Source organism: Anolis carolinensis, chromosome 6, assembly GCF_035594765.1.
Source record: "Anolis carolinensis isolate JA03-04 chromosome 6, rAnoCar3.1.pri, whole genome shotgun sequence".
NCBI classification, from domain to species: Eukaryota; Metazoa; Chordata; class Lepidosauria; order Squamata; family Dactyloidae; genus Anolis; species Anolis carolinensis.
The window spans coordinates 20,699,990-20,719,659 of record NC_085846.1 but is presented as its reverse complement, the minus strand read 5'-3'; the positions used below and the strand labels follow the sequence as shown (position 1 = coordinate 20,719,659).

The 19,670-nt window shown below is 36.7% G+C and overlaps 3 protein-coding genes across 4 annotated transcripts; 1 reads left to right on the top strand and 2 right to left on the bottom strand.

The window, feature by feature from the left end:
• Positions 1–1,694: 1,694 nt before the first annotated feature.
• Positions 1,695–18,982, bottom strand: LOC100557243 (olfactory receptor 10A7). Of its 2 annotated transcripts, XM_062957227.1 has the most exons (3): positions 18,052–18,982; positions 5,178–5,236; positions 1,695–3,090 (listed from the first exon to the last, which is right to left on the bottom strand). In XM_062957227.1, the coding sequence occupies exon 3, from the start codon at positions 2,847–2,849 to the stop codon at positions 1,824–1,826; it is 1,026 nt and encodes a 341-aa protein (XP_062813297.1). In that variant the 5' UTR covers positions 2,850–3,090; positions 5,178–5,236; positions 18,052–18,982; the 3' UTR covers positions 1,695–1,823. The 2 variants fall into 2 exon arrangements, with proteins under 2 accessions (XP_062813297.1, XP_008114748.2); XM_008116541.3 differs by lacking the exon at positions 18,052–18,982 and having other exon boundaries at positions 5,178–5,397.
• On the bottom strand, positions 7,789–11,180 carry LOC100557440 (olfactory receptor 8B3). Its single transcript, XM_062957232.1, has one exon. The coding sequence runs from the start codon at positions 8,800–8,802 to the stop codon at positions 7,861–7,863; it is 942 nt and encodes a 313-aa protein (XP_062813302.1). The 5' UTR covers positions 8,803–11,180; the 3' UTR covers positions 7,789–7,860.
• Positions 16,342–17,295, top strand: LOC100557638 (olfactory receptor 8S1). The gene has a single exon (XM_003224553.3). The coding sequence runs from the start codon at positions 16,342–16,344 to the stop codon at positions 17,293–17,295; it is 954 nt and encodes a 317-aa protein (XP_003224601.2).
• Positions 18,983–19,670: the final 688 nt, after the last annotated feature.

Sequence of the window (19,670 nt, the reverse complement as noted above, 5' to 3'; positions counted from 1 at the left end):
AGTGTCGATGTTGACTTTTGTGGAGAGGTGGCTACCAAGGTAGCGGAAAAGGTCAACATTTTCTAATGTTGCACCGTTAAGCTGTATTCCTGGCTTTGCAGAGGGATTAGCTGGTGCCTGTTGGAAGAGCACTTTGGTTTTCTCGATGTTCAGTGAGAGGCCGAGCTTCTCGTATGCTTACGAACTGCATTATATAGCAGTAGAGACTCATATAATGTAGTTCAATGCAGTTAGATGGGGCCTAATTGACTCAGTGGGCCCATCTACACAGCACCTATAACACAAAAGTTTCTGGGTTAAAAGGGGGAGAAATCCTGGGACCCACAGGTCTGTGTAGGGACATGTTTTCAGGTCCCGGACTTTTTTGTCCTCCATTTAAAATCCACATTTTTGTGCTGTCCGGAAGTGCACTAAGTAACATGACATGGGAGACAGATATCCCAGGAAGGGGCTTTCCCTAGAATAGCTAATTTATGAAAAACCTAAGCAACTTTGTTATTCCTGTAGCATTTGGCGCTTTGCCCAAGGATGACTGAGAAAGTGCTCTGTGGTGAAACACCACTCTGAGCCAGATTAGGTTCCTCCCTCCAGTTGCTATTCAGAGATTTCAGTTAAATAGTTTACAAAAAGTGGCCTGTATGTTTCAATTATGTGTCTGTCCTTATTATTTAGGTCTAGAAATGCCAGAGTTCAACATTGGTATATATTACCTTGGAACAGGCATGTAGCCGGGGGGGGGGGGGGGGGGCTTGAAGGGTTTCAGCCCCCTCCCCCCCCCCCCCCGAAATTCTCAGGCTGGTCCGTGAGAAGGCCTTACATGTATTATTTAAACTGTTATGTTTATTCATATCATGATCTGAGCACCATACTCAATATATCCCATATGCATGGAGGTATTGGGATAATGATACAAAAGGTTTCCTAGGGTAGATCCTCTCTCACTCAGACTCAGCCCCCCCCCCAAACCAAAATCCCAGCCTCTCCCAAACCAAAATCCTGGCTACGGGCCTGCCTTGGAAGGTTGTGGATTTTTTTTTATTCAGACTTTTAAAACCAAGTTTGAAAGACCTCTAAGTGATGTTTTATTTGTAGTTTTCCCCACCTTCAGGGGTTTCTGCTGGATGGACTGTATGGTCAGTTCTAGCTCTAACTTTTTCTGATTCTGACATTTGAAAGAGATAATATAGTATATTTTGATGTAGCACACAGTTTGTATGGAGTGATTCTGCTTAGAGTTATGAATATTATATGGGTGGTTGTTTTGTTTTTTTTTGCAAATTTACTCATATGTAAGGTTTACTGTATCCAACTTCTCTAGTGTGCCATGAACTCTCTTCTTTTCTTCTATTGATCTTGGACCTTCAAAAAGTAAAACAATGTTTTCCACACTTATAAAATACACTCTATAAAACCATGAGATTCTAATAATTGTTTTAGCATTTGTTTTGTATTTTTTATTGTCACATTATTCTAATTTTTCATTATGTACATGTACTCTTTGTCTAGTGTAGGACTTGGTAAAGTGAACATAGCAACACACATAAAATGTATAGTATGTTAAAACATAAAACTTCATATCAATTTCATCAGTGAGGCACAGACTATTGATTTCAAACTTATGTATACTTTCTGTACTACAAAAAAGTACTGTAAGTTGGACCAAGATTTAGACAAGTTTACGATAGACAGAAATTAATAAACTAACATAATTCCTATTGAATATTGTTCCTTTTCACAATAAAAAATCAATTTCTTGATCTCTTTCTCTTTCATAGTATATGGCAGTATAATTTATTTCAAAACATGCATAAAGTTTTGTAGTTTTACCTGCATTTTACAATTTTTTTCTTAACATTTGTTTTAATTTCATTGTTTTTAAGACTGTATATTATAGGATTTAACAGAGGAGATAAAATAAGGTACTGGATAGAGGCTACTCTCTCTGAATAGGACTGAAACCTAGACCTTGGCTTTAAGTATGAGGCAAAAGCAGAGAAATAAAATAAACAAGTCACAATGAGGTGAGAACTGCAAGTGGAGAAGGCTTTGCTCCTGCCTTTTGTAGACTGAATCTCCAGGATAGTTGAAATTATTCTAATATAGGAGACAAGTGTTAGGAAGAAAGGAACAATACCAAAAAGAAAACAAGAAAGAAATATCAGCAAGTGGTTGTGGGAATTTTCACTGCAAGACAAACTCAAAAGTGCAGGAAGGTCACAAGTGTAGTGGCTGATTCTGTTGCATCCGCAGAAGGTCACTCCTATTAAAGGCACAGTGTTGATTAAAGCAGCCAAGAAACTCATTACAAAAGTTCCAGCCACCAGCCGATGAGACATCTCTGTGTTCATAATTGTTGGATAATGGAGTGGATCACAGATAGCAACATAGCGATCATATGACATGACAGTGAGCAGAAAAATTTCCTCACAAGAAAAAGGGATATAGAAGAATATCTGTGCATAACATCCCACCACAGAAATAGATTTCTCCTTTGATACAAAATTTTCCAACATCTTTGGAACGGTGATGGATGAATAGCAAATGTCAACGAAAGCAAGTATTTTGAGAAAGAAAAACATAGGGGTCTGTAGACTATGCTCTGCCCTGATTACTAATATAATCATAAAGTTTGCTAATAATGTGACTACATATATGGCTAGAAACACAAAGAAAAGAAAGAACTGTACTTGTAGATCATCAGAAAGTCCCAAAAGAATAAACTCAGTCATCACAGTTTGATTTTCCACAAAACATTGATTTAACATGTCTAAGATCTTTGAGAATAGAACACAACATGATGCCTCGTGATTAGCATAATTTTTATTTAAGTCACTTGACATCTGACACATCAAATCAGTCAGGCCAAGGTGTCAAAAGTATTTTGATACATTTATATTTTCTATAGCAACTTGTGGCAACAGAGTTCAATATGTCTTTTTCTAACCAATATTCTTTTTATGAGTGTTTTTCTTTTATAATTCAGTTGAAATATTTGTCCAAGTTTGAAATTTTCAGTCATTCACCCACTGATCTGATCAACATTTCTTTCCTGTGAGGCTTGTGTCTTGTTTTCTTCTTTTAATGCAATGCCTAGGATGAATATATATTTAGAAGAGATATTATTTGTGGTTTATGTCAAAGAGAATCAAACAATCAGCAGTTAGTACACATGTGGTGGACAAGTATTTCTGTTAATAACAATTTCCTCCAGATTACAGTATTTTCCCCCATAAATAAATTATGCAGCAATGTAATTGTAAATTATTGTCATTCTGTTTTCTGCCAGGCAAGTAGCTATAAAATTGTCATCTTGGCTCCTGTATCATGATCTGTTACTTAGATAAAAAGTAAAGGTAAAGGTTTCCCCTGATGTTAAGTCCAGTCGTGACCGACTCTGGGGGTTGATGCTCATCTCCATTTCTAAGCCAAAGAGCCAGCATTGTCCATAGACATTTCCAAGGTCATGTGGTCGGCATGACTGCATGGAGCACCGTTATCTTCCCGCCGGAGCGGTACCTATTGATCTACTCACATGTGCATGTTTTCGAACTGCTAGGTTGGCAGGAGCTGGGGCTAACAGTGGGCGTTCATTCCGCTCCCAGGATTTGAACCTGGCACCTTTCGGTCTGCAAGTTCAGCAGCTCAGCGCTTTAACACACTGTGCCACCAGGGTTCCCCTTAGATAGCTTCTAGATAATTGATATGCACCGAAATTAGAGAAGGGCATACAATTTACCTCCCTGACATTTTTAAAGACACTGGAGACAGGCTTTTAAAAACAGCATCAAGGCTGGTTGTGGTTCAAATATTTTGTGGACATTTTCACTCTGTAGCTACAATTATGTAATAAGTATAGTTGTTCCTTGATGTTCTATAGCTGAAGGTGGGAAAAAATCTAATCAGAGATCCTGATGCATTGATGCCTTACTGAAAATAGTAACTTCATTTTCCAAAATATCTTATTTCAGTATTTCAATAACTGAATCAGTTTTCCCATCCATTACAGTAACTGATAAATAAACAAGCAAAAATATTTGTTTAAAATTGAATTGTCATCTAAACTCCTGTGGCATAATCTGATATCTAGATGGTATCTAGTCTCAGATGACAGATTAAAGACCTTATCATACTAATGACCCCCCCTTCCCCTCTGTGGGGTTTTGCTGGCAATCACTAGTGAAATGAAAAGCACACATAGCGACTCATAGTGAGCAGCACACCCACCCTCCTTCCCCTGTCACATTGCAGAATCATGGCAAAGCACGCTGCTGCGTTGGCACATCCCCATCAGACAGGGAAAGGGTGGCAGAATCATGGCAAGGCACGTTGCCACATTGGTGCTGTCCCCATCAAACAGGGGAATGCATCAAAACTGTGTCAAAACCATGTGCTAGCTCGTTGGAGCAGGCCAAAAGATGGAGGCTTACTATGGTGGTGAAGAAGCCTCTTTGCATCACTGCTTTGCCAACTGATGGAACCATGGCCTGCATCATCTGATGGGATATGTCTGGAGCTGTGGCCAAAGAGGAGCCACAGAGTTGCAAGGGGCAAATAACCCCCGCGTGGTAAAGTGGAAAGGGATATTCCAAATGGAAACAAACTTTACCTTCTTAACAATTATTTAAGCCTGGAAACAGTTTTTAACGCAAACAAACAAAAATCCAGCATTCCTACTCTAGCAAGATTGGATACCTAATGAAACTTGTGGTCCATGTAATTTATGAGCATTTTCACTGTCTGACTACAATTATGTAAACATGTATGGTCATCACCTTCAAGAGGATAACAGAAGGGTGAAAATTTTTCTAAACAAAGATACAACCATATCAGTGCCATAATCAAATGGTTTACTAATCATTAAGAAACACAGTATTCAAATAGTGGATTATTTCAATGTTAATGTAATGAAAAAGGAATGTGGAGAGAAGGACAAGGAGGAATGTTGAGGTTTTGGGTGGTTTGGAATGCAATTTATTCACTTAGCCACCATGATATAACTTCAATGAAATATATCCTTCATATTTTCATCTATTGTAGCATAAAGTCGATATTACCACATACCACTGGTTTTGCCTGTCTTTGCTGGTTTTGATTTAATAAGGTATTTAGAAAAATATATACACTTAGAAAGCATATAATTCATGGCACGTGACACATATCCAAGAAAATGAAATTACCTGCAGATAATGTTGATAAAAGATTCAGGTGCTGCTTTTAATTTCAGTTTCCATTGTACCTACATTTCAGTATTCATGGAGCAGAAGAACATTTTATTAACTTTGATTTCCATTAAAGTGGAACAGGAATTCTAAATTTGTTCTAAGTTTCAATTTAATCAAAATCTACAAATTTCCATTCTGCCTAATTTCAGTGACATAAAAACCCAGATTTGTACATCCAATTGGATGTTAGATAAAACTGTTGAGTCATGGAATTTGTGCATACGGTTTCTCTTCTAGTTACAATCATGCAGAAATATATGACCACCACCTTCTTATTCTTGCCATCTGTTTTGCATATGTCCACAACATTACTCTATCCCTTTGCTGATAACAGGGTAAAAAAATCAAATACATGTTGGAATTGCCATTTACAGTGATTAAAAATAACAGGTTTCTAAAAATGAATGTCATACAATAAAAGCAAGGTAAAGGAAGAGTCGTGAGAAAAGAAGGTCCTGTGAATTTCCCTTTGGATTTTGAAGTTAACTAACAAATAATGTACTCTGAAATGTGAAAGGAACTAAATGTAATAAAATTACCTGGACTTCTTATGTTGTCTACAGTCAATTTAATTTAAAAAAAGAATTCTTGTCCTTTTCCCCACTCTTCAAGCTATTTCAGATTGTCCATTGCCTTCATAAAGTGGAATAGCATTCCTGAGAGCTCATAGAAAATAGGTATCTTCACAATTTGGCTTGGGTCAGTTATATAAATTGTCACCTTCTGTAAAATGCCTCACGATATTTTTCTGAGCAAATGAAATTCTCAAGGGTTTTCATTTGTAATCAAAAGAATTAACATTCTGTATTTCAAATCACCAGAGGTAGAGAGAGGGAGGTTATAAATAAAAAGCTACTATATTCTCTATCCTTCTAATAATATCCCCATGGAATTTTCCTTTCCAATCTGAATTCCCAAGGCATGTGTTTCAGTTTTTATATTATACTAGTGTTTATATTTGGCATTGTCCAGATTGAGCAGCTTGTAATGCTATTTATTACAAATAGCCATTGTTTCCTTTTTGATTCTGTGAATGGTTCCATTACAAAATGCATTCCTAGAGAATGAAGAGTATTTAAGCTGCTGCTGCTGCTGCTGCTGATTTAATAATCAGTTTCTCGTCATAAATTAACTGAGATAAAATCTTTTCTCCATGCATAAATATACATATCTCTGAATATAAGGTTTCCCCTGACGTTAAGTCCAGTCATCTCTGACTCTGGGGGTTGGTGCTCATCTCCATTTCTAAGCCAAAGAGCCAGCGTTGTCCGTAGACACCTCCAAGGTCATGTGGCCAGCATGACTGCATGGAGCGCTGTTACCTTCCACCGGAGTGGTACCTATTGATCTACTCACATTGGCATGTTTTCAAACTGCTAGGTTGGCAGAAGCTGGAGCTAATAGCGGGCGCTCACTCCGTTCCCGGGATTTGAACCTGGGACCTTTCAGTTTGCAAGTTCAGCAGCTTAGTGCTTTAACACACTTCACCACCGGGGCTCCATCTCTGAATATAGGATTCTGTTAATCATATTATTACCCATTCTTATTACTCAATCTTGCCATCTTTTGGACTCCTTTCCTGTTGACTTCATTTAAGAAGGTCTCCCATGAAACATCTGAAACTGTCTCCATAGCACCTCTGTGGACTCCTAAACTCTATCCCAGGCATAGGCAAACTTCAGCCCTCCAGGTGTTTTGGACTTCATCTCCCACAATACCTAAGAGCCAGTAGGCTGTTAGGAATTGTAGGAACTGAAGTTTGAAACACCTGGAGGGCCAAAGTTTGCCATGCCTGCTCCATCCTGTTGATATTTCTTTCCTCCCTTAGAATGAATCTATGGAAACATTCTACTGCCTTCATGTGGTTGATCTGAACACTACAACATGAGGCTCATTGGCTAGCAAAGTACATTACATTGTTTTAAAAGTAAGACAACTAACAAAAGTGATGGATTTCTGTACTTCAAATCTAACCAGTATTTTGGATTGGACAATGAAGGATATGTGTACCAAGATTGGGCTGGATGCATCAAGCCATGTAGAAACCTTTGTGGAACAAGCAAACTTACATACAACATACATACATATTTTGAGGGATTTTTTTTCTTTTTCTTTCTCTGCAATTCCTCATTTCACACATATGCAGAGTCCAAAATGCCAGGCCAAGCACTTTGTGAACAGGATAAAAGAGGATGGAGGAAATGACTTTGTATAGTTTCAGTTTTATTTTTTTCCACATTTTCCACTTTTGACATACCTTACACTGTACCTAATGGGAACTCAGAGGCTGGTATAGGTTAGTCCCCTTGAATAGGAGATCAGTAACCAGGTAGTGGGGAGAGGTATAGAATCCAGCCTGTTAATCACCCACTGGCACCATTTGGTGAAGGTGGGACTTTTGAATTATCCCTATCGTTGTGGTTCTTAAGATGGATGTGAGAAGCTCTTCCTTAGGCTCCCCTAGACACATGGGCTGCTCAGTTCTGCATTAGTCAGTTCTTTTCAGTTCTGCATAAATCCTTTTAAATTTAAGACACGGTATATTATTCCTCCTTTAACAATAACATACTACAATTTATTAATATATTTCTCAGGGGACTATCATTTATTTCAATACATGAATATAGGTAGTGTAGTTTTACATACATTTTACAAACTTTTTCCAAATACAATTTTTCATTTTACTGTTTTTAAGACTGTATATTAGAGGATTTAACAGAGGAGTTAAAATAAGGTATTGGATAGAGGCCACTTTTTCCAGGTCTGACAGAGACTTCGAACTTGGCTTCAAGTATCGAACAAAAGCAGAAAAATAAAACAGACCTATCACAATGAAGTGGGAGCTGCAAGTGGAGAAGGCTTTGCTCTTTCCTTTTGTGGAAGGTATTTTTAAGATGGTTGAAATTATTCTAATGTAAAAGACAAGAGTTAAGAGGAAAGGCATAAAACCAAAAGGAAAAACAGAGACAGAAATCACTGTAAAATTGATGAAGGTTCCACTGCAAGACAAACTCAAAACTGCAGGAAGGTCACATGTGTAATGGCAAATTGTATTTACTCCACAGAAGGTCACATTCATTAAAGGCACTGTGTTGACTGCACCATCCAATAATCCCATTACAAAGGTTCCAACCACTAGCAGTTGACACATCTGTTTGTTCATAATTGTTGAATAATGAAGTGGGTCACAGATAGCAACATAGCGATCATATGACATGGCAGTGAGGAGAAAAATTTCATCACAAGCAAAATGGATAAAGAAGAAGATCTGTGCATAACATCCCACCACAGAAATTGATTTCTCCTTCGATACAAAATTTTCCAGCATCTTTGGAACAGTGACGGATGAGTAGCAAATGTCAATCAAGGCTAATATTTTGAGAAAGAAAAACATGGGGGTTTGAAGGGTAGGCTCTCCATTTATTACCATTATAATTACAGCATTTGCCAACAATGTGGCAGCATATATTACTAGAAACAGAAAAAAGAAAAACAATAGCACTTGTGGATCACTGGAAAGTCCAAAAAGAATAAATTCAGTCATCACCATTTGATTTTCCATGGAAGAGTGATTTAACATTTCTTCAATCTGTGTGAGCAAGGCGGTGTATGAGGTAATGATAAAAGAAATCACAGTGGTATCTAACACATAACTGAAACCAAGTTATTTGAAATCTTTGTCCAAGTATGACATTTCATATCTATGCATCTACTGGCCCAACCATCAGTTTCTTCATGTGCAGAGTTTGCAATGTTGTCATTGTTGCTACTTTTCATGTAGTGCCTGGCAAGAACACATACGTAGAAATGTCATTAATGAGACATGTAAAAAAATCAAATTATCATCAGACCGTAATGGGGTAAACAGATATACAGGCATTTCCCAAGTTACAAACATCTGACTTACAAATGACTCATAGTTTAGAACAAGGGTGAGACAACAGGAAGTGAGAGAAATCTATTCCTAGGAAGGGAAATTCACTCCTGGAAGAGTTATCATGGGAAAAGGTGTCTCAACTGAAGCTTTATCACCAATCTTTGTTTTCACAACAACTCAAATTTTTCAAAATCCAGTTATCACAGGGACAGAAAGTGAGGTAAAATCTTTGGAAAAGGAGCACAGGCAGCAAAACACACAGGAGTGTTACCTTTCCCTATGCTATCCAAAGTATGCCTGTGTGTGTCTGTGTCTGTGTGTGTCTGTGTAGTGTTTGGCTGGGGTTACACTTAAAATGTACCTGTTCCAACTTATATGCAACTTCAACTTAAGAAGAAACCTACAGAACCTCACTTGTTCATAACTTGGGGACTGCCTGCATACATTTTAGTTTCTTCTCTATCTGCATTTCAATGTTTTCCTCGTGTGTGTGTGTGTAAGTCTAAATTATTATAATGTAACAGATTGAAATCTAAGTTCCTGTTTCAGGATCTGATATGTAGAGATAGTATCTAGTCTTGGGTGGCTGATATGTACAGAAATTAGAGCTGGACAAACTTTAACTCCTTAACAATTATTTAAAATACTGGGGGGAAATTTGAAATCATTGATACTCTAGCAGGATTGGCTACTTAACAGAGCTTGTGGGTCAAAGAACATAGAGACATTTTTCATTCTCTGGCTAGAAACATGCAAAAACCATATAATTATTCACTTGAAAATAAATATCTGAAGGGTTGATATTTTTTAAATAGGTTTTAAACTGTATATCTGCAATATTGAAAATAGTAGATATGATTTACTAGTTATTGATAGGCATAGCATTTAAACATATGTTATTTATATATTAATGTGATTAATATCAAAGGTAGGAAAAAGAGGAGGAAGAGTTTTTGTGGATATGGAAAATTAATTTTTCAAACATTCATGTTGATTAAATGTTAATAAAATATAATGCCATAGATTATTCATATTTTGCCAATGTAAGTATAACATCCATTTATTTGGTCTGTCTTAACTAGTTTCAATTTTCTATGGCAGGATATACTGAAAGAAGAGGCATGTGTTTATATTAATATATCTCAATTTCAGTTTCTATTTTATCTACACTCCAGTATTTGTGGAGCAGATAAATACTTTTAACTTCAGATTTCATCATGGCTCTATTTCAGTATTTCAATTGTGGTTTTATATACATGTCTAATCAGAAGTTTCTTTTATTGAGAATGAGCTTTTCTGTCTTGTAAGACGGTATGGAATTGGGCTTTAAATTCCTGTTAGATGACTTTATAATTTTGAAACATATATCTTTCAAACTTGAATGTTGGTCATAGAAAGCAAGGCATAATAAATAAAAGGAGTAGGAATTCTTTCATTTAAATATTTGCCAAGCTGCAAAAAGCTGAACTGCTGGAACCAACCCTGCTTCTTACTCCAAGAACTGATCAATAAACCAATGACAATATTTGTTTAAAAATTGAAAAATGAATTTGCACTTTTGCAAATCTAGATGTTAGAAAAAACTGGTGAGTTATGAAATGTGTGCATACTATTTACCTTCTGGCTACAAGTATGTACAGATGTATATGAAAACCACCATGTTGTTCTCAACATCAGCAATGTACAAGCTTTTATAACTCTCTTTACAAATGGATATCAGTTGGATTCAACTGTCATCCCCAACCATTTGAAAAACAACACATTTTAAATATTAATTTCATAAAGTAAAAGAGAGGAAGATGAAGTAAAATGGGAGTAAGAAGAGGAGAAATATAATTTCTCTGTGGCTTCAAAGTTAACCTTGCCAAATAATGTGACCTATGTTTGATTAAAAATTTGAAATTACCCAAACTCCTTACATTGTCTCCAGTAAACTCACTCTTTCACATTCTTCAGTCCATTTCAGATGATCTCTTGTCTTCGTAAAATGAAGTGGCTACGATGAAATCTGTTCGATAATAGTTTCCTCCAGTTTAGATCATGTGTATAAATAGTTACCTTCCATGATATTTTTCTGGGCAAACAAAATTCTCAAAGGTTTATATATAATCAAAGGCATTAACATCCATGTTTAGAATCACAGAGTTGTTGGGGAGGGGACATAATCAAAAAGAAGTATCTGTAATGTATTCCACATAGACATTTCCTTCTAAAAACCTCCCCATGGAATTTACCCTTCTGTTCTACATTCCAAAGGGGATTTTCTTACATTGGTGACCTATCATGCAATAATGAGACCAGACACAGAACATTGGGTTAAATCGGGTTAAATACTTTATTTGGGCAAAACGTCAGGAGAGAATACTTCTGGAACATGGCCATACTGCCCGGGAAACAAACAAAAACCCTTAAATACTTTATTTTGCCTGTATCTTATTTAGGTTAATTAGAACTGAATGGAGCAAGAGGGGGTAAGGAATGTGAAGTAGGGTCATCTGAAGCTAGGTGTCTGTCCTAAAACCTATGGACCCAGCTGTATCAAAGGACACCTTTAGTGCATTGTAAAGTGCAAATCCCTTGAAAAAGTATGGAGTCCCTGCCAAAGCTGCAGATCCTTCCCAATTCTTCTAGTATGCAACAATTTTGAAGTGAGATGTATACAACTGAACTCAATTATTTATTAAATTTTATGTTAACATTCTTTTTTCTAAGTTTTTGCATGATTGACTACAAAAGGAATTCTAAATTTATTCTAAATTGCAATGTAATATAATTCAATTAAATCTAAGGATGAGTAAATGTTTTTTTAAAAAAAATTCTAACACATACAAATTTACAAAATACTATATATTCAAAAAAAATAGAGACAGAAGAAAAAGAGAAAAAATAAGAAGGGAGAAAGAAAAAAAATACAGATAAAAATATAACTACCAGTAATGCATCATAAGACTCTGACCCCATAATCTTGATTGTATTGAAAAGTAAAAATAAATTTCCACAATTACAGGTCCAACTAAATAATCCTGCTAAAATCACTAATAATAAACATAGCTACAGATTATTGTATCATTATATTTTTTTATTGTTCAAAAAATCTATAAGCATTTTCAAATGGTTTCAAATGACTTCTTCTTTAAAATAGAACCCATGTCAGGGCCCTTCCATACAACCCTATATCCTAGAATATCAATGCAGAAAATCCCACAATATCTGCTTTGAACTGTGTTATTTGAGTCCACACTGCCATATATTCCCGTCCAAAGCAGATAATGTGGGATTTTATTCAGCTGTGTGGAAGGGGCCTCAGTTTGGTGACTTGGGCCAATTCAGCAATCATAACAATCCATTCTTCCGTTTTTCAGGCTTTGTTCCATTTCCAAGACTGAGTACACAATAGTCTTTCTGAAGCTGTCATTTATGCATAGAGAGTGAAGCTGCCCGGATCAATAATATGATTTTAGGTCACATTATGTCACTTTAGGTCACTGTAGGATTATTGACATATCCTAAACAAATAAGACATCACATAGTTGCATACAAAAATGCATGATTAACAGATAACTAACAGGTGATCTATAGATGATACAGTTGGCATTATTTAATTTTAAAAATGCTTTCTGAAATGAGCTGACTATTTTTATCTTAGGGCAACGTTTATTTTTACACATCTATCAGACTCACACACAAAAAAAGCTTTTTTAATACTTTGAATTTTAAATTCAGCCTATTTGTTTTAAGTCAGTTGGCTCTTCTAGAACAGCTCTTAATCTAGCTTTCTTTTCATTTGATTTTAATTCCACCGTAAATCTATGGTGATTCATAATTCTGTAATAATAACTCCTGAAAAGCTAGGAACAGCATGACAATTATACCACTAACAAAATAATTGACCATCATGACCAGATCTTCATAGGGATCGGTGAATATTGATTGAGAAGTTTTTATGTTTTACCAAAATCAACTTTGTACCCTTTCCAACCACATTATATACTGCACAGCAGGAAGATTCCTTCCCATTTGCCTGTAGTTATATTTTAGACTATGTTTCACAGGCAACATCTATGCAACTCCTGCCTCTTCAAGAATTAGTATTTCACATAACATTGCACGTCATTGTTATAGCAGCTTCATTCCATGGATCCATAGTAATGGTACTTTGAGATTACCTATCTACTATAGTTGAGGGAAGTCATTAACATCTAATGGATAATTTTTAGAAGGGCTCCATCTATACTGACTACTTCAGTTGGTGTAGAAAGTTACCAGCCCAATGGGATTGAACTGAATCTACCCAGGTGAAGCTGCTTAATGTGGTTTTATGCTGGGTTAAACTAACTTGGGGGGAAATCTAACTCCTGCTTCAGGAGTCAGGTTCTTCCTCAAGTTAGATACAGTCTAGAAGTTGCAGCCAGTTTCTTGACAGAAAAGACACCTGCTGTCTCAATAGCTATCACATGCGTCCAACGGTCTGGGGCCCAGGGGCACAGGATGCCCATTCCCTTCCACCCTTGTACTACTGTTGGCTGCAGCAATGAGATGGCCTTGTACCTTATACTCAGGGGTCTTCCTTCCTATTTATGAGTCTCTTGGTTTGGTGGTGGTGTTCTTTGATTATAAATTGATCCCTGAAGGATCCCCAAAGGGTGCAGAGTAAGCAAAAGGCTAAGTCTGGATTCTCTGGTGAGAATAAAAGATGACAGCATCATACCAATCCCCCTTTTAAACATTATGTTCAAGATAAGTCTTTCCCGTGCTCAGTGCAGTTATCGAACAACTGAGAACAGCATGCAAATAATTTATGTACCTCTCCTACAGTAAGGTAACTGATTAATTATATTTCAATGAAGGGAAAATTTAAATTCAACCTAAAGATTATTATACATAGGGTTTTCATTCTATTTTTTTCTCCTACCATATCTACATTTTGGAATGGAACTACTTGCAGAATCTCCCAAATTATTAAATAATTGATGCAAAATTCTCCCTCAATGTCTTTTTCCTGTCATAAGTGGAACATAAAGAGCAGACTATTGAATTTTGACTTTCACAATCTGACTCTTGCAGTAAAGACAGCTTGTTCCTCTACCACCTTATTAATTCCATGTGAGCGTGAAATTTTGTCATTTTATCTTCACATTTTGATTAATCCCATCCATAGGAGGGTTTTGGCTACTGCAAGATATAATGTGTTGCCATCAGCTCTTTTGGATGGGAAATATAAACATGTGGAACATCTTAAAAGGATTTGTTCTTGTGACTTGGTTTCTGTTGAAACACTTGACCATTATTTGTTTTATATGCTATAAATATGATAATATACAGATGAAATGCAGGAATTATATTTTTACAGTGTTTTCAATGGCAAGAGTGCTATAAAATTCCATACCTCCTGAGCAGCTCTCATGAATTCTTTTGTAAGACTGTTGCAAATTTTATTTTTGAAATTAGTAATTTTTTACTTATACTTCTCCCTTTTTATCTGTTACTTCCTTTTGTTATATATGCCTGTGTTGTGATTTTGCTAATAAAGACTGTTGTTGTTAAGTGGAACATCAAATTTATTTCTGACAGATGTTTAGTAGGATATTTCTGGTCTTCTTTTGTGGCTTCAGCGATTGGATTTTGCAGGTTGACCATATTGCCAGTTACGCCCCAAAATGTCCTTTCAAGGTGAACAGATGGGCAGATTTTTCCAGCAATTATTATTTTCTTCTTGAGCTTAGTGTCATACATTTGGCTTTCAGGTTGTTTGGTGTCAAAAGATGTACAGACGTAGGGAAATTTTTAAATTTTGAAATTTCCCCACATCTGTCCATTGAACATTGCTTCAGAACTTCTGTATATGCATGGATCTTTTGCTCTTATACTAAAGAGGAGCTTTAGTACAATGTTAAAACAACAGAAATTACATGACACAATAACAAAAAGAAGCTCTTCTATGATGCAAACAACTCCCACTGTTCTATTTCTGTCTTTCACAGAATTGTGTCCATTTAAAGTTATGAAGCTTTTAACCTTTTTAATAGTAATGTTTCTTCATAGAATGTGGAGTTCTGAATTAGTTATTCTTACGTTTGAAGTGGAATTGATTTATTGATATTTCTGTTTTCTATACTACCAGTATATGTACTTCTTGCTGCTTTTCTAGCATTGTGCATTTGGTTTTCTCTGCTGCTGATATGTGCATTCATAAGACACTATTTTAAAATATAGATGTGACTGTACAGCTGATGAAAACAACATTCATTGAAACAAATATTTATGTAGGGTAGAGTATCGATGTAAACTGAAAACAATGTACTGTAAGCATAAAAGAGCTATAGTCATGTATAGTTTGAGGCTACCTAAGAGGCTGTGTTCTGTATGATTTTTCACACATTCTGTGATCTTTGGAAGAGCATTTGTTCTCTGTTCTTACATCCAAACAGAAATTTTTGGTGAGGACACAAACAAGGAATTCTCAGTGATGGCTCCATTCTATAGAAATTCCTTTTGATCGAGGCTAGGCTGGTTCTTTTGCTATTCTACTTCAGTATCTGGAACCAATCTTTTTATTTTCTTTCAGGAGGACGTTCAGTATCCAACTTTGTTTTAATATTATAGTTTTCAAATTAATGCACTAACATTTAGAATGTTTTTCATTCATAACTACACTGGTTTAAATTATGTTTGAAACTGCCTGGAATTGTTTGTTTTGAGCAAAGAGGATATCAACGAAACATATTAGACTCATTGTATGAAAATTGCTAAATAACCAGTGTGGTGTAGTGGTTTCAGCACTGAACTTTGGGCACATTTACACTAGAGTTAATGCTATTTGACACCAGTTTACCTGCCATGGCTCAATGCTATGGGATCATGGGGACCGTAGCTTGATGAGGCACCACCAGCACTATTTTGCAGATAAGACCTATGGCTTTGTAAAACTTCAACCCTAACAATTCCATAGTATTGAGCCATGGAAGTTAAAGTGGTGTCAAGATGCATTAATTCTACAATATATGTGCACTCTATGATTCTGGAAGAACTGGTCTCAAAATTGCTATTAATCATGAAAACCCACTGGATTACCTTGGAAAAATCGCACCCCCTTAGCTTCAGAAAAACTCCATGATAGATTTTCCTTACAGTAGCCATAAGTAAAACAACATAACAATGACAACTGTTCATATTTATTCCACATAAAATAATTTCTATTTGTTTTCAATTCACAGAAATTTCGACTTTATTGTGCAGCTTGTGATGGAAAATCAAACTGTAACAACTGGTTTTATACTCTTGGGACTTTCCAATGATCCAAATCTACAGGTTTTTCTCTTTTGTATATTTCTACTAATATTTTTAGTGACTATACTAGGAAATATAGCAATTATACTGGTGATCAGGACTGAATCTAGCCTCAAGACCCCCATGTTCCTCTTTCTTGGTCATCTAGCCTTTGTTGACATCTGTTATTCATCTGTCACTGTTCCCAAAATGCTGGAAAACTTCACAACAAATCAGAAAACCATCTCCCGGGAAGGATGCATTGTTCAAATCTTTTTCTTTTTCGAAACTGCTTGTGCTGAAGTCTTCATCCTCTCAGCAATGGCTTTTGACCGATATGTTGCTATATGTGACCCACTGCATTATACCATCGTCATGAAAAAAGAATTTTGCAGGAAACTAGTGTGTGGAGCCTGGTCAATGGGGTCCTTATATGCTGTGGTAAATGCAGTGCCCTTGGTGAATTTATATTTTTGCAGAAGCAATAAAATTAGCCACTACACCTGTGAACTTCCCTCACTCTTGCTTCTGTCTTGCACATATCCCTTCAGCAATTATGTAGTTCTTTTTATCTCTGTAATGGTATTTGGTTTAAGTTCATTCCTCCTCACCCTAATATCTTACATTTACATCATTTCCACCATCCTCAGGATTCGCTCAGCAGAAGGGAGACATAAAGCATTCTCCACATGCAGCTCTCACCTCATTGTGGTGGGCTTGTTTTACATTGCAGCTTTTTTTCGATATATGAAACCTAGTTCAGAATCATTTACATATCTTGACAAATTGGTATCGATCCAATACAGCATCCTGACTCCCATGTTAAATCCTATTATATATAGCCTGAAAAACAAAAATATCAAAACTGCTTTGGCAAAAAATCTTTCAAAAGTGTCATTTTCTCAAATAACGCTGCACAGAGTCCTGTAGCAAAAGCTTTATAGACAATGTGATGTGATGCTGAAGTATGTTTCCTTGTTTTGTCTTCATATCTACATATATTGATGATGTTATCTTATGAATTTATGAGTTTTTAAAATCTCTGATGAAATACATTGGATTTATTTTGAAATGGAGTTGAAATGCTATAGAAATGCAGAATATACTGGATATCTTTGGCTCTGTAAGCACCCAACAGTGTGTGGACAAAGGGATGGATGAGAATGCGTTAATAGAAACTTAATCCCAATAAGATAGAGGCTCTATGATTGATGTTCTTTAAGTGACTGAATTTGATATGTCCAATTTCAATCTGCATACATCACTGTGTTTTATTGATTACTAGCTTGGGGGACCAGCATTGCCCGGGTTATTTGAAAAAGGCATTATTTGTCTTTGATTGGTAGGTTTTCTCAGTTTGGAGTGGGTGAACTACAATTCCCAGAATCGCGAGTCAATCCTCCCCAATAGGGTTAAATCAATTTATTAATGCTCCGACCAATGGTCATATGCATATACAGAAACAACATCAAACAAACATCTATACAAAACACTATAAAATCCAACACTCAAAAGTAGGATGCAAACAGGATAAAACAGAACATGCAGAACAGAACATAGGGTTGAGCAAATTTTTCGTTAGTCCATTAAATTTGTTTAAAATTCGGTTCGAAGGCACTTTTGAAGTGATTTTTGAAACATCTGCTCACTGCCTTCCTAATATTAAGAATTTGAATCAAAAAGTACCTTTTTTCGTCTGTTTCTGATGTCTTCGGATGTAGCTGTAGCCCCTCTGAGAGGAGAAGCCATGTTGGCATGCCTCTCAACCAATCAGAGCGGAAGAGGGAGGGAGAGGCGTGGCCATCATTCTGCTAGCGTTTTAAAAAAATGTTGTTTCAAAATGCCCCAAAAATCAGTGGATGGGTCAAACATTATGAAACTTGATAGGCAAAGAGTGGTGAATTTTTGCTTTGATTGAGGCAAATTATATCCCAAAAGCTTTCAAAAAGCAGGAGAACAAAGCCTCTGAACTTTCTCCATTTATTTAAGTGGAAACGAAGCAAGCAGCAGCCTGGATAAAACTCCATTTCCCAGAAGCCTTGCACTAAGCCAATCAGAGCGGGAGAGGGAGGGAGGCAGAGGCGTGGCCATCGTTCTGTTAGCTTAGAAAAATGTTGTTTCAAAAGAGACCTCATGGGCCATCCAGTCCAACCCCATTCTGCCAAGAAGCAGGAAATCGCATTCAAAGCACCCCCAACAGATGGCCATCCAGCCTCTGCTTAAAAGCCTCCAAAGAAGGAGCCTCCACCACAGTCTGGGGCAGAGAGTTCCACAGCTGAACAGCTCTCACAGTGAAGAAGTTCTTCCTAATGTTCAGGTGAAATCTTCTTTTCTGTAGTTTGAAGCCATTGTTCCATTGCGTCCTAGTCTGCAGGGCAGCAGAAAACAAGCTTGCTCCCTTCTCCCTATGACTTTCCCTCACATATTTATACATCATGTCTCCTCTCAGCCTTCTCTTCTTCAGGCTAAACATGCCCAGTTCTTTAAGCCGCTCATAGGGCTTGTTCTCCAGACCCTAGATCATTTTAGTTGCCCTCCTCTGACCATCTTGACCAAACTTTCATACAGTATGCGAATTCTTGGAAGGTATGAGAAGTTTAGAGAGAGAGAGGGAGGGAGGGAGGGAGGGAGGGAGAGGTTTGAGTGTTGGACTCCGATTGTGGCTTGATTCCCCACTCAGCCACCCACTTGGGCAAGTCACACACTCTCAGCCCCAGAAAAGCCAATGAAACAGGAAATAGCACTTTCAAACCAGGAACTGATTTCCTTATTTAGAGGCTGATGGCCATCTGTCAGGAGTGATTTGATGGTGTACTATGATTTCTGTTCCTGGGTGATAAATGTCATTTCCTAATTGGTTCTGTCATAGAAACATGGCAAAATCTATGACACTGCCTGAACTTTGTCTTTGTGCAAGAGACATGGAACACATTATGGTTTCCTGAGTCCACTAATTTAACAAAGTTAAATTTCACATTTAACAAAGTTTCTGAAGTAGAACAATGACTACAGGAAATAAGATTTTCAAACCAGGAACAGATTTCTGCAATTATTAAGAAAGGGTTTATTATAAAAGCTATGAAAATTTGCCAAAAATCAGAGGATAAGGGAAACGAGCTAACAGTGTTAAATGTGTTCTACCACTGTACCAAGATTGAAGAAGATAGCTCAAAAAATGAGGGTGGGAGAGTCCTGTAAAGTTCCCCCCCGTGCTGTTTTTTTTGCCGCTGAGCATGAAAATTTTGAAGACGAAATTCAGAAGTGACATCAGAAACGAAACGCTAGCGCCCCTACTTTTAAAGCAA